The sequence below is a fragment of the Emys orbicularis genome, chromosome 9 (genome assembly GCF_028017835.1).
Source record: "Emys orbicularis isolate rEmyOrb1 chromosome 9, rEmyOrb1.hap1, whole genome shotgun sequence".
In the NCBI taxonomy this organism is placed as follows: Eukaryota; Metazoa; Chordata; order Testudines; family Emydidae; genus Emys; species Emys orbicularis.
Genome location: NC_088691.1, coordinates 54,241,167 through 54,267,415, shown reverse-complemented (window position 1 = coordinate 54,267,415; position 26,249 = coordinate 54,241,167). Strand labels below are relative to the sequence as shown.

Genomic DNA, 26,249 nt, shown 5'->3' with positions numbered 1-26,249 from the left:
AACGGGTGGTGACCTGTCAGCTTGTTTTCTGGGAGAAGAAGCTATAAGTATGGACTCAGGGAAAGCTCCTGGATCTCTGGACTCCTTGGACTCTTACAGGGAAGGGTACTCTGTGGTATGGGGCCTTGCCCATTATTCCTGGACAGCTGCACAGAGTGCTCAGAGCAGACGCCTAGCACTCAGCAAAGGCCCACGGCGGGCTGCAGAGATGCCGTTTACACGCTGCGCGTGCAGCTGAAGCTTAGCCAAACCACGGCCTCGCCTAGGATTTCATGCTGCATCACTGCCCTGCTTCCCAGCGAGCCAGACACCGTGCTGAGGCCTCGTTGGGTGGGGTTTCAGCGTCTGGACGGACAAGAACACCACAGCACGGGGGCAGTGAACCAGTGACAGCAGGGGAGAGGGGCCTGTTTTCCAAATTAGCTCACCCTCTCTACGATCTACAGCCCTTCTCTCTCCACTTCAGCGCCACAGGACTCCGCCAACACGGAGAGCTGGGAGCCGTGCTCTCCCTTGCTCCAAGCCCCCATGGAGAACAGCCACGCTGGTGCTCGGCCACACAGGCAGGGGCGCAAGCACCGCTTTCCAGACACAGGTTCGGGTTCAGCAGGTTTTATCGCTAGGAGACACAAGCAGCGCCACAGACAGCACAAGACACGGACTGCACAGAGAACACCGGGACACAGCTACAGCCACGGTGACTACCCCACAGCGTGCATTGGACATGGTGGCTCATGAGGAGCATTGGCAAGGGCCGGGAAGGGCGCTGAGCGCCTCGGCCGTGCTAGGAGCCTGCGCTGGAGAGCAACAGAAGCCAAGCACTCGTGTCTTCTGGGTGCTGACTGCTCAGCACAGAGCTGGGCTGGGCTGGCGCCCAGCACCCAGAGAAGACTCCCGCTGCCAGGAAGAAATGCAATTTAGCAAGTGTCCCAACAGAGGAGGCGAGCGGGAACATGCAGGTGACACACGTCTGCCAGGTTGGGAAGAACAGAAGGGGACTTTATTGGGTGCCTACGCAATGGCGAGAGAAAGCCACTGGGAAGCGCCTGCGGAGACCTGACTCTCATCCCTGGTCCCTTCCAGTTCATTGCGGGTGACACTAACACCTTTGGCCATGTGAGTGAACCATGAAGAATTCATCAGACACTGAAGACATTAAGTAACAGGAACAAAATCCGAGTGTGAGCTAAAGGATCTGCCCTGCGCGGACTGGATGTGAGCACGCTCCTCCCCCAGACACCAGCCTCCTGGGCCGATCTCTTCAAACGGGACGAGCCCACCGGGAAAGCCTTACAGGGGCCTGGCTTGGGCCCAGACCCTGAAGGGTCTTTAGACCCCTACGTCCCTCTGAAACCAATGGGAGTTAGGCACCTCAGTACCTTTGAGGGTCTGTCCACAGAGCTTGCTGAGAATCAGGCTCCTGTAAGGTGGCTCTAGCCAGGCACCCAAACCACTGATCACTGAACTATCGGTAGGCCTGGGACCCTGTAGCCCAGACCCAGCAGGGGAGAGGCAGATCACAGACCCGCTCTGCAGGCCGGGTGGGAGACAGGAGTGTCAACTAATCTTGGAGGCTGGTTGAAATCCCCAGAAGGCAGGAGATCCTGGGAGTCACGCTAGCCAGCGTGCCAGCACAAGCACCTGGTAGCCCCCGTCCTGGCACCGGGGACTGGGGTTCAGCTAACACTGTGTGGAAAAGCAATAGAGACACAGGGGATGGGGCACTACAGCGTCCCTGCAGCTGGGGGGCGGTGCTAGAACCCCTTGTCGATGCTGAGGGTGCGCCGGGTGACGTGCTCCATCTTGCCAGAGATGTACTCAGTCAAGCTGATCTGGTAGTTGGCCAACATCTTCAGCATCAGGCGCAGATTGAGCCACCACTGTTCCTGCGGCAGCCTGTGCCTGTGGGGGAGAGGGACAGAGATCAGCCCTGCACCGAGCTGGCTTGCAGCAGTGAAGGGTCTAGCCCAGAGACTCGTGCTCCCGGCAGATGGACAAATCCCCCCCATCCGGCGTTTCCAGCCCGCGAGACGTGCTTTCCCCACAGCGGAACAGATGGCTTTGCAAAGGGAAACTGGCCCCGTCTTGGAAACCCCAGTAACCCCAGGCTTTGAAATGCACCAGGAGCCCGGCGGGTGGAAAGCAGGTTTTCTGAGGGAGTCAGACGGGGGAGATCAAACCAGGCTGAAAGGGAAAATGAGTTCTGCTCTTGAGCTGTGGCATCGCCCAGCCAGTTCTGTCCGAGACGCTGGGAACACTGCCGTCCTGGCCCATGACTGCGTCAGGCCAACTCCAGTCCCTGCCGCCAGCGCGTGACAGGCGCATCGCTGCTGGCTTGACTGGCTGTGGCTCCGGCTCCCAAGCAGGCTGGCGCACTGGGAGAAGGGAATCCCCCTCGCTCCCAGCCCGGTACTCACTCAAAATCGGTGACTTTCTTGAGCTCCGTCACGGGGCTGAAGGCCACCGTCTTCTTCCTGAGCCCGATCACGCAGGCTGAGTCTGCCGAGTTGGCGAAGACGCGCCCTGTGGGACCACAGGCGGGGCGTTAGAAGCAACATGGACATAGCCACGCAGGGTCCCCCACCTCCCCTGCAGAGCGCTGACTAACCAGCAACACACCCCAGCCTCAGCAAGGGGCTTCCGGAATGTAGGAGCCGGCTTGCTGCACCATCAGCTGGGGCTACCTCGTAACGAGCCACTCCAGGCCAGGACTGACTGAGCTGTGGGGCCTCTGCTCCCCTTTCACCTCTAGAGGCCATTTCTGCAGGCCATGGCTGGGGCAGGTTGGGAAATTGCACGGACACTTCCCCATGCTGAGTGTGTCCCGCGGATCACCAGGGCTGGTGGGGCCAGAGTTACCAGCCTGGCTCAGCCGCTGGACACTCGCCCGGGGGCTGGGGGGCGGTGGAGAGAAGCCTGCCTGATGGACCCCAGGGGCTCAGTGTCAGTGCCTTGGCAGGCAGAGCATTCTCTGAGCCCAGCGCAAGCACTGCATCCTCGCCCACGTTCCCCATGCCAGACAAGGCCTCCCCTTGCCGTGACGCTCGACCTACCCTTGCGATAAGCCTCCTGCAGCTTCTCCGACATCCACAGCATGGCCTTCACCCCCAGCTTGGTGCCATAGTTACGGTCAAAGGGGGTCGGAGCTCCGCCCTGCAAACGGAGACGGGTGGCCCCATGGGGCACGGAATTAAGCCAGGAACAAAGGGAGCTTGTCGCACAGCTGCGGGGGGAGGCACTAGGCGGGGGTAGTGACATCTACTCATCATTGTGTAACGCGGGAAGTGGGTGCCCTGGAAATGGCCACCCGCCTCTGGGCCGTACACAGAGCATACAGCCCAGGCAGCTGCAGCACGGCATGTGCTGTGCTTTCGGAGGGGTGCGGCCTGCAGAGCGACACTCAGACCGGCTAAGCACGGTGAGCGGAGGCCTCCGCACTGCCGTGAGCGCAGGAAGACAGTGAAAGCAAAGGGGTGGCAGGGCCTAGAGGTGACTAGGCCCCAGCCTCTCCTCCTGAGCTGAACGGGAGCCCATCTCTGGCCCTAGCCGCCTGCCCAGAGGGTTCCCAGCCCAGTCGGGGCGGCTGCCGCCTACCTGCTGGAGGTGTCCCAGGACGTTGATCCTGCAGTCGAAGATCCCTCTGCCCTCGGACGAGTACAGGTTGTAGAGGAACTCAGTGGTGTAATGTTCATGGCACTTCTCGTTGCTTGGGGGAAGGCAAAGGAGAGCACATTAGCGGGGCTGCCTCCCGCGATTCAGCAGGCCATGGTGGGGGGCAGAGGATCCTACCCACAGCTCGCTGCGCCATGGGCAAAGCGGGGAGCTGCACAGTGCTTAGAACAATAATCTATGATCCCAAATCCCAGCACGACCTGGTTACCGCCACCCCCGGCCGGGCTGTCTCTGAAACCTTCCGCAGTTACCAAAGCTTGGCAGGTCAACAGCCCAGTGCAGGAAACTCCCCCTGCCCTGCGTGCCAAGCCCTGGCTCAGGGCCGAAGCCCTAGGCATTAGAGATGGAAGAGCCCAGCGAGATCTAGCTCTCCCTCGCCCTACCAGTTCAGGATTGCCCCGGCTGTGTGTTAGCCAGCTCTTTGTGGAGCCTTGCTTCAAACATCTCACGGGATGGGCCTGCCACCTCGGCCTAGCCAAAGAAATCATCCTGCTAGGGAACTTTCCCTCCTGGAGGCTACATCTAATTCATCCCGTTCTTAGACAGCCCCCTGTGCACCACTCTGAGGGACTTCTCCCCAGGCTTCCACCCGCCAGGCACCAGAGCTGGTGAAACAGGCACTGCTCAGCTGTGCTAGATAGTGGTAGCTCCCCAGGGGTGGTCTCAGCCAGGCTGGAAGAGACCGTCCCCGCACTAGCCATACCGCACGGCACAGCCACGTCTCACTTGCTGACCCCTACCACCCGCAGGTCTCACCCCTTGCTCCTGCGGTCCCGTTTCCTCTCCCCCATTCACATGCTTTTTCCCTCGCTGGTTCGTCCCAGTATTTCCTGCCTATGTTTCTAACCACTGGGGGCTTCAATAGGCTGATTCGAGTTAAAGCTGAACTGCCAGGTTTGGAAATAAAAGCGTTGAAGGCCGGAGGTCAGAGCTTCTTGTTGGCCCTCAAAGAGCTAAAGCTGTCGCAGCCCCCTAAAAACAGCCTGGCGCTTGGGGTGCTGCTCTGCGATGGGGCTGACTCCCAGCCCCAAGCTCATGTCTTCAAACTGGTTCATTTCAACTCTTTGCGGTTCAACCGCAGCCGCACCAAAACCAATGTTCTCCACCCTTGCGTAGCGTGATGGCTTCCCTTGAAAGTCCCTCCCCGATTCCTGTGTGCACGTGTAGCCATTCAACGGGCAGCAGCCGGGCTGCCTGGAGGGTCAGGGCTGTGTCCTTCAGCCGGCACACTCCTGAACCCTCTACGCTCCAAACGTGCATCCCATGGGGTACTCTCCTCAGCAGCAGGAAAAGGGTTAAAACTACTAACCCCTCCCCCCAAGCAGGATTTAAGCAGGGCCACCCCCCTGCCCAGCTCTGCGTCAGCTCTTCAGCCTGGCGCTGAGGGGGTGCTGAGGGGGCCGGCCGGTGCCCCATGCAGTCTGGTTGCGGGCTGGAGCGTGGAAGCTGGGTTAGTTTCGCAGTGGTGGTGCAGCCTGCAGAGCTGCGTTGCCACAGAGAGAAGAGCCCTGGGCTGACTCACCGGAGCACCAGGCCCCTCTGAATGTCAGTCTTCATCTTCTCAGTCAAATGCTCAACGTTGGCCTACAAGACAGACACGGGGCGTGCTAGTACAGCACTCAGCACTATCCCACCACCCAGCACCTGCCCGGCCAGGGGCTTCCCGCCCCAGAGAAGGCCCTTAGCCCCACTCTTGCCTTCCCTCCATTCAAACCTTCGGTGCAGGGCAACCCCAACCCAGAAACACCCTCATCCAATCAGCATCATCTCCTCCTTCCGGCAGGGTCTAAACAAGGGCTGCAACGTGCTCTCAGGCAGGGAGAGGAAGCTGATCCGATGGGGGCATCTCCTCTGTCCTGCGCTAGTGCAGCCATGAACAAACCTTGGCTGGCCCCTAGGTATTGCCTGGGGGAAGGGAGTTACCAGGGCTCATTCCACTGCCTCCCTGGGTGAGCTGTACTGCTAGGGCCTCTGGCGAAACATTTTCTCACCTCCCTGATGGCCCAGGCTCTTGAGACCCTTCACCCTCTGCATCAGAGGGACCCAGGGAGCCTATGCTTGTAGCAGGAGGTGATGCCATCCTCACGGTGGGAGGTTACCACACCAGCCTCTGCCACGGGGCCTTTGTGAATCCAGCACTCAGATTCAGCTCTGATGAGGCAATGAAAGGCAGCCATTCGTTTTCCTCTGCTACCTCATGGTCCTTGGGCCCAGGGATCCCTATCAGACCCTCCCAACCCCATGTCCAGCACCGTGCCCTTCCCCGTCACATCTACAGCTGATGTCCTCACCGAATTCCCACTGGCAACCCCCACGCTTAGATCTCCTCGGTCCAGCGAGTGAGGCAGAGATCACGGCTCTCTCTTCCCAGGAACCATCCTGCGCTCTCTCTCCTCCCTTTAATTAATGGTGCTGCAAAATAATTACACGTACTACGTCTGCCCCACGTACTATGTCTGCCCCAAACACACTAAGGGAACGCTGGAGCAAAGCCACCTGCTGCATGCTCTTCCTGTTCCCGTACATATCGTGTGGCCGCATCTCAGTCTGGCCCACATCACGCCCACAGGGAAGGACACGCTCTGCACAGAGCTGGGCGTATCTCCGCGGGAGCCAGAGAGCGAGCTCACCTTCAGGTCGTGAATGGTGAAAGGATCCTCATAGACGTAGGCGGCGTCCGCTCCCACGGCGATGCCGGTCACTGTCGACAGGTAGCCGCAGTAACCCCCCATGGTCTCCACGATGAAGACGCGGCGCTTGGTGCCAGAGGCTGACTGCTTAATGCGGTCACAGCTCTGTGCCCGGGAGAGAAGAGAGGGCTCGTTAGCACAGACGTCAGAATTGGAGCAAGTATGGGATCCCCACCCCGGGTCATGGACAGCTGGCAAGGAAAACCAGCCGTGGGTCAGAGCCATGTCTGCTGTCATCCTGAGCAGACAGGCTCTCCTCCTCCAGCCTGGCAGCCAAGGATAGCTTGGCCCTTCACAACCCTTACAGCACCCCTGAAACACTAGACCCAACTTGGATGCACGCCCCAGCAGGACAGGGCCCTTGACCCCCGCTTCCAGGCAGCACTCTGCCACTGACCGGCAGGTGTCTGCTCGGAATCAGAGCAGCTCTGGGGTCCAAGCCCTGTGCTGGGGAGGACCCCGCTGTCTGGCAGCCCGTAGAGCATGGAGGGGCCCAGGCTGAGCGGGCAGAGGAAGGGGAAGTACCCCTGGGTCCCCTCCCCTTACTGCGCGTAACCTGGTGACACAGGCCTGGGCCTGTTTGTGGTGGAACCTTTCTGCCGACAGGGCCAGCATGGTTCCCAGGGCCAGGCCTCAGGGTGGCTTAGCAGAGGCTAGGTCTACACTACCCGCCTGAATCGGCGGGTAGAAATCGACCTCTCGGGGATCGATTTATGATGCGACAATCGATCCCCGAATCGACGCTCTTACTCCACCAGCGAAGGTGGGAGTAAGAGCCGTCGACAGGAAGCCGCGGAGGTCGATTTTGCCACCGTTCTTACAGCGGGGTAAGTCGGCTGCGATACGTCGAATTCAGCTACGCTATTCGCGTAGCTGAATTTGCGTATCTTAAATCGACCCCCCCCTGTAGTGAAGCCGTAGCCAGAGTGATGAGCAGAGCGTCTAGCCAGCGCGGGGACGGAGGACAAGGCCCCACACAGCGATGGGAGGAGGAAGGGGCTGCTTTGGGGTGCAGGAGGCTGTCGAGGCTGGCCCCAGCAGGAGCCTGGGCTGCAAGGGGTGGGTCTCTGTGCTCTATGTGGGGGGTGAGCGAGTGCTCCCCAGGCAGTGTGCAGAGGGGAGAGGGGGAGGATGGGGCTGTGTGGGTGACCCACGCTGGAAATGCAGGGGATGGTGGGCAGCCAAATGGCACCGCCTCCTTCCCCACATTTCCCTGTTCAACAGGCTGCAGGTTTTTGTGCTGATGGCTCCTAGCTGCACTGTGGAATTTGTCAGGGGGTGGGCGAGAGCGCCTGGAGCAAGGGGCCTGGACGCTGGGACTCACCCTGCAGGGGGACGCCCCATGCACTGGACCACAGTCATGCTTGCTCCCTCTCTGGCCCAATGACGTTGGAAGCAGCAGCAGCCTAGCTGCAAACCTCAGGCTCTGCAGATCGCAGTGCTGGTCCCAGGGTTATCTAGGTAACTACAAGCTAGGCACTGCGAAGCTCAGCGTCACGGTGCCCAAGCCCCTTTGCGGATCCGGGCCTGCGATGGGAATGCATCTCCCAGCAGCGACACGTCTCCTGCTCACCTTTCAGGGAGCCTGTTGTCATGCCTCCCCCCCGCCCCCCGACTTGCCTCACCTCCATGGCAGCATTGACGGCTGTGTCGCAGCCCAGGCTGAAGTCGGTCCCAGGCACGTTGTTACTGATGGTGGCCGGGATCACGCACATGATGATGCAGAGCTCCTCGTACTGCCCTCGTGCCTCGACCAGCTGCAGTACCCCCTCGTACGCCTGCAGGGGGCAGCACAAGTGGAAATGTAAAGACACAGCTGAGACTATAACCCACCCCCAGGGCAAGGCCAGCTTGATGCTCCCTGAATTGACATGCTCACAAGGGTGCTGGGGGTTAGCAGAGACTCAGATCTCCTATCTACCCCCCAAAGTAGCAATGCACATACAGCAGCCACAGGAGCTCCCCAACTGCCTGCTTCAGCGTTCCGCAGGGTAAGGCCTTTGGGATACGGACTGTCTCTGTTCTGTGTGTGCCGCACCTAGCGCAGCGGGGTCGTGGGCCATGGCTGGGGATCCACAATATCAGTAATAAATAATAAATAATAATACTAGTGCCGAGCTCAGCCACTGGCTTTCCCTGCTGAGCCTGCCAACTACTAATCCCAGTGCTAACACCAGCTCTGTAGGCCTTTGGGAAGATCACTCAACATCCCTTCCTAAAATGTGGCTGCAGTGGCTTGGGGAATCTCTCAGTGTAGAACTGATTTTATGAACTCTCTGTATAACTATCCCTCAGCATATATTGAATCAGCCATCTGCTAATGGGGTCTGTCACATTCCACCCAGACCTGGCTACAACAGGAACAATGAAGAGTCATTAACCTTCCATTCAGGGGGAAGCACCCTAGAACAAAGAGATGGCTGCAGCAGAGGAGACACCAGTTCCCCAGGATGGCTGCAGGAGGTGGGGTTGAAGCAATGGAAAATCCCCAGCAGAAATGAAGGAACAAAGACAAGGAGTGTTACGACTTGCTGTTAAAAAGGAATATGCTCGCTGGGCGAAGAGGGACTTCCTGATGGCTGGAGAGCAACAAGGTAAAGGGAGCTTATTTCAGGAGTCAGAGGAAACTCCACATTCAGGAAGAGAAGACTGAGCTAGAGGAGAGGGGTCCCAGAGTGGGGAGCTGGGACCCCAGAAGGCACGGACCAAAATCCAAGGAATGCTCAGAGTTGGGAGGACCCTGAGGAAGGGAGTGGCATACAGGGCTTTCTTTGTTTGCCTACATCTGTGTATCTCTTGTCTATCAGTAAAGTGCGATTGGTTTAGAAATTCTTCTGCAAAGTTTCCATGCAACTTGCTTCAATTGTCATGTGTCCCTGAAGGGTTAAACTTAAACCTGAGTGTCCATTGGGGTGGAGCTCTAGGGAGGGTGTCCTTGTGTGACTGGGCTGTCTTGGGAAGCCAGCACTGGTCCTGGGGGCTCAGGACAGCTGGGCCACAGTGGCCTATTCCTTAGAAGTGGCATCAGAGTCTTGGCCTGAGAGGCCAGAGCCAGAGAAGGTAGTTGGAGCTTGCCCAGAAGCAGACAGATCCAGCGCGTGGGTCCAAATACATCTCTGTGGAGGGGCCAGGATGGGGACAACAGGTTAATAACACATACCTGCCTCACATGGGGGTTGTGGGGCTCCATCAGCTGCAGAACACGTCAGTGCTATTCTTACCTATGACTGTCAGGAGCAGTGACTGCTGCCATGACTCACACCCAGACTCCAGGCACAGAGCATAGGGGCAGAGCTTTACCCCAGCTGGTTTAGAAAGGAGGCTCATGGGCCCCCGGAAGGGGAGAGAAGCATCCTGCATGCAGTGGCCTAGAGCAGGAGCTGATGGAGCCTGCCAAGAGAGGGTGCCTGACTCGAGGCCAGGTTACAACAGCACCCAGCAGACCCCAGGGCCCGTGTCTCACCTCACACCAGGTGCATTTTGCTAAGCGCATGCTATGTCCAGCTTGAACGGGTTCAGCCTTTTGTGATCTTCTGACCCCAAGCAGGATAGCTGTGGTCCCTACCTCACAGCATGGGGCTGGGGTGTACCCAGGCAGCTCCTGCACATGCACAGTGTGTCCAGGGCCATATTGAGCACCCACATTTCCCAGTTTGGGATACACACATCATCACAGAAATGGGCCTGTGGCTAGAGCACTAGGCTGGAACTCAGGAGATCCGGGTTCTAGTCCCAGCTCTGCCACAGACTGCCCGTGTGACTTGGCCAAGGTGCTTCATCCATCTGGGCCTCAGTTCTCCATTTGCAACATGGGGCTAGAACACCTTTGCCTGGTCTGTTCAGAACTGTAAGCCCTTTGAGGTGGAGATTGTCTCCTACCACCAGCACGTCTAGTGCCTAGCAGCGGGGCCCTGATCTCAGCTGGAATACAAGTACAGTAGAACCTTGAAGACCCAAACACCAGAGTTATGGACTGAGCGGTCAACCGGACACCATGTGGAACCAGAAGAACGTGATTAGGTAGCAGTGGAGACCCCAAAAAAAGGCAAATACTGTACTGTGCCTGCATTGCACCTTAAAGGTAGGCACATCTGGGCTGCCTGTTCCCACCCTCACCCCACGCATGGGCAGCCATTTACAGCTAGGAGGTGAAGACGCTGAGGTTTGCAGGCACAGCAGTGAGCCCCTGCTGGCAGCCCGAGCCGGCAGAGCAGGAGCAGCGCTGGCGTCTGTGCCCCTTTCCTGTAAGCTGTGGATGCTGGTTTCATCCCCTCCCCTTGGTCGGGAGGGGGACAAGCTTGCAAGCTCAGTCTAAGCCCAGGAAAGAAGCTGCTATGCTACAAGGAAGGCGCTGGGGCAGGACCTGCTGCTCTTGTGGCCAGAGCCTGGCCTGCAGTGTGAGCTGCTGGAGTCGGAGGCCGAGCGGCTGCCGGCACGCTGGGCTCTGGAGGAGCATCTCAGTTTTAAGGGGCCACAGACTGCACTGCGCAGTCACTGACACCACGGTGCCCCAGGGTGCCTCACTCCTCACCCTTGCAGCCAGGGGGCTAGACCCAGCTGCCTGTCCCCACCCCCACAGGCGGGGCAGCCGCTTACAGGTAGGAGGTGAAGACACTGTTCAGAGTTCCGAACAACCTCCATTCCAAGGGGTCCGTAACTCTGAGGTTCTGCTGTCATACAAAATAATTCACCAGCCCCCTTTGCCCAACAGACCCTCGAAGGGGCTGGCAGCCTCACCCCACCTCAAAGCCTCCAACAACAAGGAGGCCGTAGATGTTGAATTTCCGCACGTTCTCCACGATCTTTTCCATGCAGGTCTTCGGAAGAGTTCTGTAAAGCGAAACAAGGGGGTGGCTGAGTGCAGAACGTACCCTGCACACCACGCTGGTTCTACAGCCGGGAGCTGGGCTGGCCACACCCAGGGAAGAACACACACTAGTGAGAAGGAACCCACTTCATCAAGGGACAGTCACCTGAAATCTCAGCCCTGACTGGATGGCAAGAGAATTCCCTCCCTGCCACCCAGTCATTAGTGCTTAATGGCTATTAGCCAGGATGGGCAGGGATGGTGTCCCTAGCCTCTGTTTGCCAAAGCTGGGAATGGGCGACGGGATGGATCACTTGATGATTACCTGTTCTGTTCATTCCCTCTGGGGTACCTGGCATTGGCCACTGTCGGAAGACAGGATACTGAGCTAGATGGACCTTTGGTCTGACCCAGTGTGGCCGTTCTTATGTTCTGTTCAGGATGAACAGAGCAAGGATAAGGTGAGGAACTTGTCTGGAAATATGCTCTAGCTCAGCCACAAGATACGGGCTTGAAGCAGGTACCACTGGGTGACGATCTCTGGCCTGTTTTATATGGGAGGTCACACTAGATGATCACAGCAGTCCCTTCTGGCTTTCACATCTACGACAGAGAGGTCTGCATAGGACAGTGGCATCTGGCTATTGCCTGGGACACCCTAGGAGAGAAAGTCTCTCTCACAAGAACACGAGTCGACAAACACACAACACACCCCTTCGCCGGGTCCCAGAAGCATGAACTGCACTCTTAGCACCCCAGGGAGCAGCGAGACCACAGGGATCGTTAAACCCACCTGCTCCTAGTCTCCCGGGGGTGCTAGCAGCTGCACTCACAGCTCGGTTTGTCTGGGCTGGGAGGACACCCTCACCCACCGATAAGGATGGCGGGCAAGCCAATCTGCCAACTTACCGAAGGCTGTTCTGCCAGCCCCACCCTCCAAGCGGAGCGAGCTCGGCCCCAGACTCCAGTGCCGGGTAGCGCAGAGGGAGCAGGCTGGGTGTGTTTAATCTCTCACGGGTTATTTTCTAGGACACACTGGCAGCCTGGGAGAGGCCCGGCGACCATGCTGGGATGCACCAGAGCCACAGCCCGGTGAGAAGGTACTGGGGACCGTCCCGGGGCCTGGGTCTCCGGCCGAGCTCTGCAGAGCTGCGGTGCTCCTAGCGCTGAAGCAGATGCTCCTTGCCAGGCACAGCTCCGCGCAGGACTCAGGCAGGCTCCCCAGAGCTGTCACCCAAGAGCCCACATCACACCGCGCGCCTGGGGAGCAGAGTGGAGACGGGAGGGAGGAGAGAAGCCTGGTGACCCAGCTAGGCCCCGGGATCTCAGACCATTGCACCAGGACACCTGACAACTGAGCCCCAGGGTCTGATTTGCGCCTTGTGCAAAAGGGATGGACAACACAGGCAGCCTGAGCAGGCAGAGTTTGCTCTCGTTCCACACAGGTGCCTGCAGCTACCCTATGAATTCACAGCCGGATCGAAGGGACGCACCCTGCAGCAGGATCCCAAGAGGCCAGTTGCTCCCCCCGCCTCCCATTTTGGGGAAGTTTCCTTTTCACATGGGGCCTTTTCTCCTCTCAACAGCAATGGGAGATGTTGACTCTAATGAACCCTGGAGTGACCCCTAGGCTGCCGTGGGGCGACCCCAGGCGTGAGCTGGCAATGGCTCTGCTCTGGGATATGCAGCAGGCAGACCAGTTCTAGACACGGGTTTTGCTTCAAGGAGATTAACAGGCGTTTGCTCAAAGTACATGTGAGGCCAGCCCTACCTCAGTGGGTCACGGAGTTTCAGAAGCTTGCGCTTGGCCCCTGTCTCTCTGCTCCTGCCCTGACACTTTTCATTGTGCTTAGCAGCAAGCACTGCTCAGATTCACCAGCCTGTCCGTGGCACTTACCGCTTGGTGCCCAGCATGGACCCGCCGCGTCCCAGCCAGCCTGCTACGTCATGCCAGCCCACCTTGCGGATCTGAAAGGAGCAATGTCTTGGTTCATGCTGACGACAGTCCGGCCTTTTCCCATTTGCTCCCAGCCTGGCTGCCGGGAAGCTTGAGACACCCGTCAGCAAATCCCCTGGCTCTGGGCAGTGAGATGATGGCACGTTTTGGAGGATGGAATTTGGCTGCTTATGCTCTCCGCGCTGGCTGAGCTCAGCCTGCCGATCTCACTGGACGGGGCCAGCTTACTGACGGCTTGGTGACGTGGCAAATACTCGCCAGGGGTGTTAATATGAAGCCACCCGAGTAGGTTCCCCAGAGGCACATGCCAATGTCTGCCCCCAGCTGCCCCCGCCCGCAGTCAAACTGGAGAGGTGTACCTGCCCCTTCGACAAGCCTTCAAAGCCATCGTTCACCACGTAGACCGTGTGCCCCTGGGAGATCCCGATACGCACCGCCGACCTGACAGCTGCATTCATGCCGGCCGCCGGGGCGCCGACATTCAGAATTGCCAGGCTGAACTGAGTCTGCTGGAAGGGAGACAAACAGCACCAGTCGGCACAGACAGCGGCAGCAGGGAGAGCACACGCGTGCCCGGGGCACTGCGGCACTGCCACACCACACGCCAGCCAGCCCCAGCCACATCAGCTGAATGGCACCAGGGGCACTCTGCTCCATGACCCATTGGGTTTGAGGCTCCAGGGATCACTGTGACCACAAGTTCTCTGGATCAGTCACTGTGGGAGGGGGTGTGGCCTCCCGGCAGCCCCAGGAGCTGCTCAGCTGTGGGCCGGGGTGCTGGGAGAGGCAGCCCACCCTTCCCTGCTGCAGCTGCTCACCAGCTCCCCACTGGTGCGGGAAAGAGTGCAGAGCAGGTCTTGCTGCACCACGGCCTGTTCTTTGCCAGGCTGCGGGAGCCCCAGGGAGAGCAGGATCAGATACTGACCGGCTCTGCCTGTCCCTAGGGAGCCCCTAGCACACTTGGCTCCCCCTCCCCCGCCCAGCCCCCTCCAAGGACCACATGCTGCTAGGGACAGCCAGCATGCAGCTTCCCCACTAGGCCCCTCGCCACCCTCTTAGCGAGATCTCCATCCCTCTTAACAGGAGGGGTTTCCGTCATTGAAAAGCTACCTGAGCTAAGAGTGAACCTGGGCTCTGCCTCCTGATGCTTTTGGGGGATCTGGGTGTGAGATTGAGACCAGGTCTGTGTGCGCATCCAAGGGTGGGTGTGTTGGTGCATGCATGCATGCGGGTGTGTCAGTGCATGCAGGTGAGTGCATTGGTGCGTGCATGTGGACATGTCCGTGCACGTGGGTGGGTGTGTCCGTGTATGCATGCAGATGTATTGGTGCACACGGGTGGGTGGACACCTTTTTTTAGTTTTCAATAACTTGCAGTCCATGCTAGATTAGACCCAAGAGCCCAAGCACTATCTGCACCTTCTCCCCCGTGACTTACCTTTTCATGGGCTGTTTTCTGGTGTGCCAGGAGCTTGTAAATGTTCCAGTTATTTTCAAAGCTCCTGGAAAGAAAACCACTCTCGATGAGCCAGTCACCCCACACCACAATCACATCGAACCCCACCCGCAGGATCCACTCCAGAGTTAGCGATCAGCGCCAAGCCGGAGATCACAGATTTAAACAGGGAGGGGGCAGGGCCATGTGCCTAGGAGAACAGCTCCAGGGTGTCAGACTGTAGGAACTGGGTGTTCGGAGGGGAGGGGGGCAAGGGGGTAAGGCTATGCCGATTTACTCCAGCTGAGGGTGTAGCTAACGAAGTGTGACCCCCGTATCTCGGCTAGTTGTGCGTCTGCATTCCCCAAGGAGGGAAAGGCTGGACAGTTGATGTCATTATGCTATTGTACTTCCAGAATTTAAACTAGTGTTTTTCGTTGCTTGTGCATGAACATTGGACTACTCTGAATCTTCCTCTCCCAGATCCCAGTTAATTCTCCCATTTAGAGCAACCCCCTCCCAAATTTCATCTTTTTTAAGGCAGTTTTGGTACGTTTTAGTACTCACAAAGCCTTGGGAAATGGCAAAACCATTTTCCTTTGGTTAAGTTAGTGTTAAACTCATCAGAATTCCAGGTTCCCGCCTTCTGAACAAGATTTTAAATCATGGTAGCTGAGTGAGAACAACTTCGCTTTGGGGATTTTCTAACAGAAATGCTGACTAGCTCCACGTGCAGATTTGATTGCATGGGCTGTGCTGCTAATTAACTGCCCGCAAAACTTTGCTAATGAGTGAAGGTTGCCGAGTGGTGCCTCATGCCCTTCCAGAATGATGAGCTCTGCTACGCAAACCAGGCAATACAGGGTTAAGGAACATCACACACAACCCAAGCACAACCTTAACTCTGCCCCCGGGAGCTGGCAATAGCCAGTGCAAATGGCACACTCAGGATGATGCGATGAGAAGCAGCCATGAAGAGTGATCAAAAGAACCTGTCATTGTCTGTGTTGTGTTGCACAGATCTGAACGGCAGCATTTATCTGCATGCCCCCCAGCTGCGGTCGCTGTGCTAGCAGTAGCTGTACTGAATGGAGGAGGGAGCAGTTGGAGCAAGTTGGCAGAGCTGTTGCGGTGACAGTGCACGTGTACCGTGAGGATCAGGGCTGCCCTGAGCGCTGGGAGCTGCAGGGTGTGTCAGTGGCAGGGCACAGGGACTGCATCATGGGACTGCTGGCTCTCTGCTGGCAGAGGTGGCAGTGGTCTCTGGACTTAGCAAGGGGTCAGCGAAGGCAGTATCTCAGAAGGGCTCCTCAGGGCCAGGGCGAAGGGGAGGGAGCAGCAAGTCGGGGGGTTTGTGTGGAGCAGGCTCAGGCCAGGGTAGATGGCTCCTGTTCGCCGTGCCTGGCCTGAGCCCAAGTGTCGTCTCAGCAAAGCGAGGCTGTCTGTCCCCCGCAGGGCTCGTGGGCTGTGTCCCCTGCGTGTGCAGAGCGCTGCTCCGGATGCCGGCAGCAGGCTGGGACCTCGCCTGCTGAGGGCAGGGGAGGCTGCAGTGCGGGGCTGGAGTCACTCTTGCTCGCCAGCTGCTCTTTGCAGAGGCAGAGGGTCAGCTGCCCTCCAGATGGGCCCCGCCCACCAGGCGGCCGGAGCCGTGCTTTAACGACGCTGCTGCAGTCCATTTCCTTGGCTTTCAAAACAACTTCTCTGCCCCTCCCCATGTCCCACGGCCCAGCTATCCCTCTGCCCGGCCTCTGGCTCCGTGGCAGCGACTACCCAGCCCCAGCATGCCCTGGCTGCACGTAGCACCCTCACTGCCCCGTGCCATCTGCTCATCACCCCCTCTCTCCCCCCCACAGCCTTCCTCTCTGTGGGCAGCAGGCGTTGGCAGGGAACCCGCAGGGTAAGGGGCTGGGCAGAGGACACGGGAACAGCACAGGGACTAGCATGGAGCTGGGGAGGGGGGCGGGGGGCGTATTTTGAAAGGGGGACAGAACTGAGGGGCAGGGATGTGGAGGGGTTGGGGGGAGAGCGATAAAACCTCCCCAACCTCGCCCACTGCACAGCTCTGATCCCCCCTTCCCATCCCACTTCTCTGCACAGCTCCCACCCCCACCTTCCCTCCGCCTGCTCACTCCCCCAGCGCCGCGAGAAGGACCAGGCAGGGAGGGGCGGGAGAGTGGAGATGCAGAGTCCCTGCCCCTGCCCTGGGCCTCGTGCACAAGCATTTCACTCCCTTGGGCGCGTCAGTTTAGCTCTCACCGCCCTGCAGTTCCAAATGTCACTCTCAGTAACGGTCAGCATCGCTCCCCCAAAGAGCCAGGGGTGCAGGGCACAAGCTGAGATCAATCCCAAGGAGTGAGATCGGTTTGGGGAGGATCAAAGCCATCACCTGGGCCCCAGATGTGCACAGAAACATTAGAAGAACCAGGTGATTTTGCAAATACAGGATTTCTTGCGGAGTGGGGGGGCAGAGGGACTGTAGCTTGGAACCCCCTTGCTCAAATGACCCCAAATTTGCACCATTGACCCTATCCCACATCCCCATGAGCCACAGCAAGTTTCAGAGCAATCTGAGTGAGCACGTGCATTGTGCAGTACTGAGAATAGTCATCTTAAAAAGGGGAGTGACTCTCAACCGTAGCTACTGCAGAGCTGCTGCTCCACCATAAGCAGGGTGCCTCACCTCCCCCGGAGCTGGATTGCCTCTTCGAACCTCTTCTCATCCATCGCTTTCTGCACGTCCTTTGTCTGAAGAAAAAAAAAAGTGATGGGGAAGGCTCAGTAAGAAAGAAAAACCCACGTAATTCAAGGGAAGTCAGCTAAATGTGAGACACGGTTGAAAATGAAATTACACTTGGCAGATTATCTCTTAGTAACCCCTGAGCCTGGCTAGGGAGCAAACAGGGCAGAACAAGGCCAGAAATGGATTCTCTCTCTCTCACACAGACTCAGGCTTTGGATGACAGCAGAAGGGATGTACTGGGACTTTAAATCTCGAGATACAGGGGATCTGTGTGTGTGAGACTCTGCATTGCTAATGACACATAAAACCCCACCTGCGCATAGCTAGAACAGACCCCCAGATACGCAGATCTCTGGGGCCATCCTCCATTTGTTCTGGACTCTCGAGTGCTGTTTCTCCCTTGCTAATCGCTGTCATGTGCCACAGCAGAGTACAGTATAAAAGAGAGGGAGGCCAAACTGAGCAGTAGAACTGTCCACCCAGAGCTGCCCCATATACTCACCACCTGGACGCACTCCATCAGGGGCAGGCGGACAGACTGGTTCCCGGAAAGGCTCACCACGCAGGCGGGCGTGTCAGGCGTGGCCTCCAGCAGCGCCATCACGGCCTCCATCCCCATCTTACTGCTCTGCGGAGGACACAGTAACTTTGGTAAGAGGGCTGATTCTCTAGTGCGGGCCCGCTGCTGCCACGTGCCCCGCTGCACGGCTCACGCCCACCTGTCAGAGGCAGCCGTGCTAGTGGGGAGCCTCGTACAGACATGCTAGTGGGAATCGGAGCATCACGTGGGCTTGGCTACACAAAACACACCACGTGTTAAGGAGAGACTGAGCTGGTGGGGCACAAACGTACCTGAGAGCTGCCGCTGAAAGATCCCGCAGCCACCCAGATCTTCTCCCAGACACCCACATGCCAAAGAAACTTCCAGGGAGCGAGCCCCTGCCCCACACATACACCAGAGGAGACAGGTGCTGCTGCAACTCCTGCAGGGGTGGTTTTAATTCTGTGCTCGGGTGTTTCCCCCTCATTAACTCACTTTCCCACACAGGTATCAGAGCCACGGGCCACTGGACAAAGCTCCGGCACAGCCCCTCGGAGGGGGCAGGGAAGAGATGGGTGGATTCTGTGGCTCAGTGGGTTTGTTTCTCTAATTTAGATAATTAGGATCCCAGATCGTTACTAGTCTCTGTTCTGCACAACAGGGTCAAGCACCAACGAACGCTGCACTGTATGTGTGACTCCAGGCATTCCCCCAAGCCTGTAAGCAAGTGCACCTAGCGTTGGGAACCTTCCAGGGGCCCACTTCCTGCTCACCGTGCTGGGATTTCACCCTCCCAAATGCAGGCACACCAGAGCCGTCGCTGCGATCACACACAGGGCCCGCTTGCAAACAAGTCCCCTCTCGGCCAAACCAATTGTACCTACCAGCACGCGATCGAACGCCGAGGGGGTCCCACCACGCTGCACGTGACCAAGAACGGTCACCCGGGTGTCAAAGCCGAGGCGCTGGACAACCAGCTGTTCAGCAGAGAAAAGAGAGTGGGTTTGTTACAGGCCAATGTACTTCCAGAGCCCCCCAGCAAAGGAGCGTGCGCCCCAGAGTGCGTCACTTACATCCTTCACGTAGCTGGAGGAGATGGGTTTGCCGTTCCTGTCGATGGCGCCTTCAGCAATGATTATGATGTTGAGCCGGGACCCTCTGCTGCGCGTCTGCCACAAGAGAAAGAAACAGCCAGACTTAACCGGAGCTGGCAGGAGCAGACAGACTGGCTCCGCTGGCTGTTCAGGGAGCTCATTGGTGCTCAGCACTGATCCTTTGCTCCCTTGCCTGGAGCGGGGAACTGCAGGTTCCTTGGTAAACTGATGGAGAGGATGCACCGTGGCTGTATGTTTCTGTGCCCATTGCTAAAACGCAGTGACATCCCTCACTCAAGTCGGGGAGATCTCTCAAAATCTTCTCCAGCCACTGCAGCTCAAGGCCAGAATCCCGCTACCCAGCAACGTGCCACCGCACCCCAGGGACGCAGCATGGCACTTCCCGGTCTGCAGAACTCTAGAAAGCAGCCCCCTCCTCCCCACGGAGCTCCATTAACTTCAATAGGGCCATGCCTGCCAGTCTTCTCTGGGCCTCCCCTGGGCACGTTTCAGCTGGATTTGTATTCAGCGGCATATTTTGTTTAATTAAAGAGACTGGCTCAACCCTCTTGAACTCCTGTTGGCGCCCACACTCCCCTTCATGCACCGGCTCCGCTAGAAATGCCCGGTTCAGCCTTCAAGAGGGGTCAACTCCTCAACTGGGGGGAATCGGTGTCGCCTAGTGATTGCAGCGGAGCCGTTCCGATTCACAGCAGCTGGGGATCTGGCCCAAGCTGTTCCTAATATGAGAGAGGAGGGCACAAGAACTAGGCCAGGCCCAGAGCATGCCCACTTGTGGAAACCCTAAAGGGGAAGGCGGGGGGACTCGCCCTATCAATTGGCTTTGTCTGAAGACACTGTTACCACCACGCTGTCTAACCCAAAACAATTACAGAAGCTGGTTTTCAAGGAAATGAGCCCGTAGTGGAAACTCTAGTGGAAAAGACAAGGGTTGTATACAACCATGTACATCGTTGTGTGCGACTCGGTGGGGTCCATGTGGGCAGGCAGATCTGCTGGCATGGAGCAGAGTGCAGGATTGGGGCCCTAATACAGATGTGCACCCTATTGAGGGGTGCCCATTATACAGTTAACAGAACAAAAGACCAGAGATCACGGCTTGGTAAAGGACCAGTGAAGACAAAGCATTTGAGTCATCCTTGCCCACACGCTCCATGAGCATTCTTTCCAAGCACCCGAGCAGCCTTCTGGTCCCACAGTAGTTTTGAATTGAAATTTACCAGGTGTTTGGCTGAGAACATTGGACTGCTGATGCTAAGAATAGACTCCTGCTTTGAAATGGGGGTGTCACTTCATTAAGATCCTTTTTGCCCAAGTGGCAGGACTAAGAGAAGGGCAGATAAAAAGGAGAGACCAAGGAAGAAGAGTAGAAGCTTGGAGTGGCATTTCTCTCTGGATTCCCCACCGAACCGAGCTCACTTCCCCAGCTGACAGAAGATGATTGCCGCGTCCCAAACAGCACTCACCTCCCCAAGCCTCTCGCACATGAAATCCTCCCAGCCATCCTCAGGAGGGGCCTCTGGGATGAAAAGCCAGTCAGCACCCGAGGCCAAGGCAGACACCAGTGCCAGGTACCTAGGGAAGCAGACTAGGGAGGTAAGAACCGTGTGGCTTGGGATCGAAACAAGTTCAGGCCTCTCATGGCTTGGGAGTAAGCATGAGAGATCCTGTCCACATGACAGCACCTGACAGAGTTAGTGGCATGGTTAGCTTGCAATATGCCTTGGGCCTGCACACACTACGGTTATGTTGCTAGTAACCACAGAGGCTGGCAGCAGTCTCCTTTCCACCAGAGCAAACCACTGCCTGGTTCCCATTTGCCCCAGGGCGCGTTGCTGATTAGGGACTTCTCTTGGCTCTTGTGCAGTGCATTCCACACAGCCCAGACCTTCCATTGCCCTCAGCACCGCTTCCTCCCCTCCTACCCAAAACCCACTCTCTTCCCCTCCAGACACTGCCAGCAACCATCCCCACCACACACCCCCCGGTTCTCCCCCTCTCCCAGACAGCCACCCTCGCCCTCCCACCTCCGAAGAGTGGGGGCCTCTCCTTACCCACAGTGTCTGCCCATCACCTCCAGCACAAAGGTCCGCTGGTGGCTGCAAAAAGAGAACGAGGATCAGAATTTGGGGAGTAGTGTCTCTCTACAGCAAGGCTCCTTCGCCAGAGTCATGTTCAGTCATCAAAAGGCCCCTCCCATTGCATCCCCCAAGAATCTGGGTCAGAGGCAAGGGCTGTGCAGCGCTGTGTTATTGTTCAGTACGGAGCTCTGGCTCTGGCCCTGCCGAGCTGGTACACCCTCCTGTACGTTCTGTGAGAGGGAGCCAGCAGAGAGAGGAGGGCAGCCGTGAGGGACTCCCCGCTCACCTCTGGGCCGTGGTGGTGATCGCGTCGATCACCTCCATGATGCGGTGCAGCGCAGAGTCCGTGCCGATAGTCATGTCGGTGCCACAGAAATCATTGTCGATGGAGCCCACCAGGCCGACGATGTTCAAGTGACAGTATTTCTTAGCCACCTCCTTGGTGATCTTACCTGGGGTTAAACACAGAGAGGCTGCAGCGATCAACTCCCGACTTTCCCTGCAGAACAAGACACTGCTCCGGCTGCGGGGCAGAATGGGCCCTGCTTATGGGCATGCAAAGCAAGCCGTTACTTTGACAATACATGTTAAATCTAGGTATCCCTGTTCTGCTTGAACAGTGTGACTGGAAAAGGCCATTGTCCTTGTCCTGAGTCTTCCAAGCCGTTTGCTGCAGACAGCAGGAAGCAGCCATGCAGCTCCCAATTGATCCACCAGAAAAGCAGATTTGACAAGTTGCAGTAAGGAGAGTCATATAAAAAAAAGACCAGTCTAGAAATTGTGGTTAATTTCATGGTGATCTCCTCTGTTAGGCCTTCAAAGCCATCAAACCAACTTCACGATCACACCCGCTTTCTTCCTGGATCAAACAGAGAGCTGCATCCTGACTAACTCCTTTTTGATATAATTTCAAGACTTCAGGCTCACGTTCCTGATTCAGACTTCGCACCTAAGCCCACATGTGCCTTTGCGCAGAGAAAGGCAGAACAAGAACCCACAGTTCGAAGCTGATGCCAGGCAAGTTTAACAGTGAGGGCGATTCGCCATTGGAACAGAGGGCCAAGGGACATCTCTTGATGTCCTCACATCCAGACTGGAGGCCTACCTGGGAGACGCTTTAGCCAAACACAAGTTATTGGGCTCAACGCACTGAGTAAATGTAATGACCTGTGATGTACAGGAGGTCAGATTAACTGATCTGATGGTCCCTTCTGGCCTTAAAATCTATGAATCTGATGATGTCTCATGCTCAAGCTACCCCTCCCCCCCCTTTGGCTTTGGCCCTGGGGATTAGCACAGTGCTTGTATTACGCTGCAGTTCAAACTGGGGCCTGCGCTGGCACGTACCGTCTTTGACCAGCTCCTCCAGCAGGCCGCCCCATTCCGTCCGGAAGATGTTGGCCCCCGTCAGGCTGCCGTCCCCGCCAATGACGCACAGGTTGGTGATGCCGTGCTGCACCAGGTTGTGGGCAGCCAGGAGGCGCCCCTCTCGCGTGGTGAAGGCTTTGCAGCGGGCGCTGCCGATGATCGTGCCGCCCTACAAATAGCAGAACAAGGTGAGAGAGGAAACAAACAGCCAGAGCAGCTGGTGGATGCAAAGGGCCAACTGGGTGGGACCGACCCTCAGGAGCACAAGCTCTTGGGGCAAATCCACCTGGGAATCAGTTATGGGAAGCATCCTGCCCCTTCAGCTAAAGGATGGGGAAGGCCAAGCAGGTTACCTGTGGGTAGAGGGGAGGAAAGAGGGTGCAGGAACCTTATTCCGGCCCATGCCCCAGTAGGCCAAGATTCAACCATACCTAGAGCTCTAGAGGGGTCCAACACCTGTGACTGCTGATGTTGCACTGGCTGGAGGGCGGGCTCTGGCCAGCTGTCCCCTCTGCTGCCCGCTGCAGCAGGCACTAGCCAGGGGAAGATGCTGCTCTGCGTTTCCACCTGTCCTTCCCCAGAACCACCTGCCTTGAGCCAGCCTGTGCTGTGACGGCAAGCTGCCACCCCTCCCCCACCGCAGCAGCGTAGTTCAGGCAGGAGCCACCCGACGTTTCCGTTTCAAATCTTCCCAGTCTCCTTTGGTCCCAGGGTAGAAAACAGCTGGGGCAGAGTTAACCAGCAACGTAACGGTTCCACTTAAAACACGCCACCCACCGCCTCCCTGACCGTGCCCCTCGCGTCCATTTGCTGGGATCTCAACTCTTCGCCTTCCAACGGAACAATACGGAGTGAGGACGGCTGTTCTCCTGGGAGTCGGACTGAGCCAGCTGGGGCAGGCCTCCCACAAGCTCATCACCAAGGCGTCAGACCCACAGCTTTCATAACTCTTTGCAGCCTTTGTATTTGTCTCAGGCACTTCCTCCGGCTCCGATTTCAAATCAAGCCCAAAGAAGTGGTCGCGACCCTCCTGCCCCGAAGGGAGCTAATGTGCCCCCCACCCCTTTGCACCACTAATGGCCCGTCTCGCTGCCAGACAGCTCTCCTTTTGGAAGCAGACTCTCCAAAAGGTGCTGGCAAGAACAAACGCTCCCTTGGGCACTTGGTGGCCTGGCACCTGGCCCATCCCCGCAAGAGATTGCCCTGTTTTGTTCTGGGTCACAGCCCAGCATGCAAATTGCTTCTGGTTCATTTAGGGGCATGTCCCGGCAAGGAGCCTGCCTGTCTCTGGCTTGCATTTGCGCCTGGGGTTTGCTACAGTTTAGCTGATGTACCTTAACTAGCACTGTGAGGCCTAACTGCTGCTTTTATCCCCACGGACCCTGCTGCTTTGCTACATACTCCCAACCCCGAGCGTGGGGGAGAGTTGGGAACTGGCCTGTTTTCCCCATCACCACACACTCACAACCGCATAGACAGCAGCTCCCGGGTCAGCAGCGCACCTTACACCCATGGCGGTAAAAACACTGGCACGTGCAAAACAGAGAAGGGGTCGGAGAAGGAAAGCGAAGGAGGGAAGACAAGGGAGGCAGAGAGACAAAATGCCACGGATTTCAGGAGCTCGCTACCACGGTTGGCTTTACTGCTTTGGAAAGGCCTGGCGTAAACGCGGGGGGACTTGCCAGGTCCCTCAGGCAGTCGTGGCAGGGACACCAATGTGACTCCCTGCCCCTCTCCTCTGGAGCCAGGCTTCTGAGGTCACTCCCCACGGATGAGCGGGCGGCACTACCAAGCGAAGCAAGGCGTGGCATGCTGAATGCCAGTGGCTGTGGAACAGCAGCACACAGACGGGAGTGGGGAGGGCATGCAGCACCGGAGCATTACCTGTGAGCAGGGAGACACACTGCTCAAATCAGGGAAGATGCTAGAGGGAGAGGGGAGAAAACACAAGAGAATGGAATGAAAGGCTCAAGGAACTGAGGGATGCTCCCAAGTGGCCGGCATAGCTGGCTGGTTTCGGTCCTGGCTACACAGCAGTTACAGCTTTCTTGGGCGCCTGGTAGATCCCAGCTGGAAACCAATGGGGCTAGCACCTCATCTGGGTCAGCGACCCACACTGGAACAGACAAAGCCAGTGTTTCCAAGGCAGAGCCCTCCCCCACCCCACTGAAGCCCTTGCCCCTTAAACACAGGCTAAGATGGTATTTCTGTAAGAGTCAAAGTCCCTGCTCCAGGACCCCCACTCCCCCAAAGTCTGTTACACCAGGTCATGGCAGAACCAGGTTATTCGCAGGGGGCGTGTGGGGCTGAACCACGCTTTAGCCCAGGCCATTGTGCTATGCAAAGAACCACACTGACATGCCGTTGGGAAGTATTTTTGTGGCCCTGATTGGTTGTGTGTTTCCACGCTGCACAGCTGTGTTTAAATGTAGCTGGTTTTGTGGAGCAGGCGGGGCCTAGAAGAGGACCTAGCAAGGAGAAGCAATAGGGCTCCAAGGAGAGAAACCACTGGGAAGGTACATCAAGCTGTTTGGTTTTGGAAGCGTATCTGGGGGGGGACTGGCTACTTGCTTGTTTTTGACGTTAGATATTCCAGTCCCTCTCTCCAGTGTTTCTAGCAGGGCAGTGACACCATGCCAGCGGCACCTGTTTAAATCTCCTTTGGCTGGATCCCTAGCCGGTGTAAATCAGCTCTCCCCACTGACTGCAGGGGAGACTGTCTGTGTGATTTCAAGAGAGCCATGCTGATTTGTGCCAGCTAAGGATCTGGCCCTTTGGTTTGTTAAAGCCTATTGAACTCAAATGCCTCAGAAACCTGTGGGAGACAAGATGGCTTTAGGTGCCTTTATTAAAGATTCAACAACCCCTTGTTCACTGAAGGACTCAGAAAGCCTCAGTCCTCATGTGAGACCTCCAAGGAGACCTCCAGCAAACCAAGGTAAGCTCAGACGCGACAGCCCAGATACTTCAAGGTAAAACCGCAAGCAAACACACAACTCAAAACCACATCTTTTACACGTCAGAAAGAACCAAGACAGGGACACGGACCAGAGTGCCTAAACTCAATTAATTTCCCATCAGCTGGTCCCCTTTAAGCTGGGGTCCCATCTACACTACAAGTACACTGTGAAGGGCAGAATTTCCCCAGCAGAGTTTCCACTTTGCAATGTAGATGGGCCCTAACCTTGTGTTCACCATGAATCAGAATCTTGCTACGGCCCAGGTCTGTCCGAGCCTGCAGCCCAGTTCAGGGACACAGTTATATACATGGTTAGGTCCCATCTACGCTACAGAGCAAACTGTGGCAGGGACAGTGGTATTGCTGACACAGCTGTCTTTACAGTGTAGGGTCAATGGGCCCTTAACGAGCCAAGCATGTTTTAACACAGTTTGGGGCTGTCTACACAGCTGACACCAAAACTGTGTTATCACACCGAACGACCGCAACTTGGTGCACCAGTCCTCGATTAGTTTGGCTGTGCAGTCAAGACCAAAGCTGCTCCAGGACCTTGATGTGAGAAGCACAGACTGAGCAGGAAAGCAGGAGAGACGACTCGTGAGGGGGAAGGAGATGTCTAAATCATACAATGGAGTCAAATCAACCCAAAGGCGTGTTTCAGTAGGACGTGAATCACTGTTACCAAGAGGGACAGAGAAAGGAGACCCGCTCCCTGCCTCGGGGCTTGGGAAAGGGGCATGCACAGACATGGATGGAACTCACACACAGCCATTTAGCAAGTTTAATGAAGTGTCACCTCTGAGATGGCCCCCTTCCTGCTCTCTTGAGGAAAAGGGCACAGCTAACACGGTTTCTCCGGCCTTGCTATGCTGCCGGATGGCTTAC

General features: G+C 57.1%; 1 protein-coding gene across 2 annotated transcripts in view; it reads right to left on the bottom strand.

Annotated features, from left to right (window-relative positions):
- Nucleotides 1-598: 598 nt before the first annotated feature.
- PFKL (phosphofructokinase, liver type) overlaps nt 599-26,249 on the bottom strand; it is a 44,148-nt gene continuing 18,497 nt past the window's right edge. Inside the window, exons 4-22 of one of the 2 annotated variants that reach the window (XM_065411023.1) lie at nt 22,385-22,574; nt 21,324-21,489; nt 21,011-21,055; nt 20,423-20,531; nt 18,915-19,010; nt 18,726-18,818; nt 17,803-17,928; nt 17,241-17,305; nt 14,564-14,627; nt 13,486-13,635; nt 13,067-13,137; nt 11,105-11,192; nt 7,988-8,140; nt 6,303-6,467; nt 5,195-5,256; nt 3,595-3,706; nt 3,054-3,153; nt 2,418-2,523; nt 599-1,902 (exon numbers count right to left, since the gene is read on the bottom strand). In XM_065411023.1, the coding sequence (XP_065267095.1) occupies nt 1,755-1,902; nt 2,418-2,523; nt 3,054-3,153; nt 3,595-3,706; nt 5,195-5,256; nt 6,303-6,467; nt 7,988-8,140; nt 11,105-11,192; nt 13,067-13,137; nt 13,486-13,635; nt 14,564-14,627; nt 17,241-17,305; nt 17,803-17,928; nt 18,726-18,818; nt 18,915-19,010; nt 20,423-20,531; nt 21,011-21,055; nt 21,324-21,489; nt 22,385-22,574 (2,109 nt within the window). In that variant the 3' untranslated portion in view covers nt 599-1,754. The remainder of the gene's footprint in view (nt 1,903-2,417; nt 2,524-3,053; nt 3,154-3,594; nt 3,707-5,194; nt 5,257-6,302; nt 6,468-7,987; nt 8,141-11,104; nt 11,193-13,066; nt 13,138-13,485; nt 13,636-14,563; nt 14,628-17,240; nt 17,306-17,802; nt 17,929-18,725; nt 18,819-18,914; nt 19,011-20,422; nt 20,532-21,010; nt 21,056-21,323; nt 21,490-22,384; nt 22,575-26,249) is intronic. The other variant, XM_065411024.1, reaches the window with a different exon arrangement.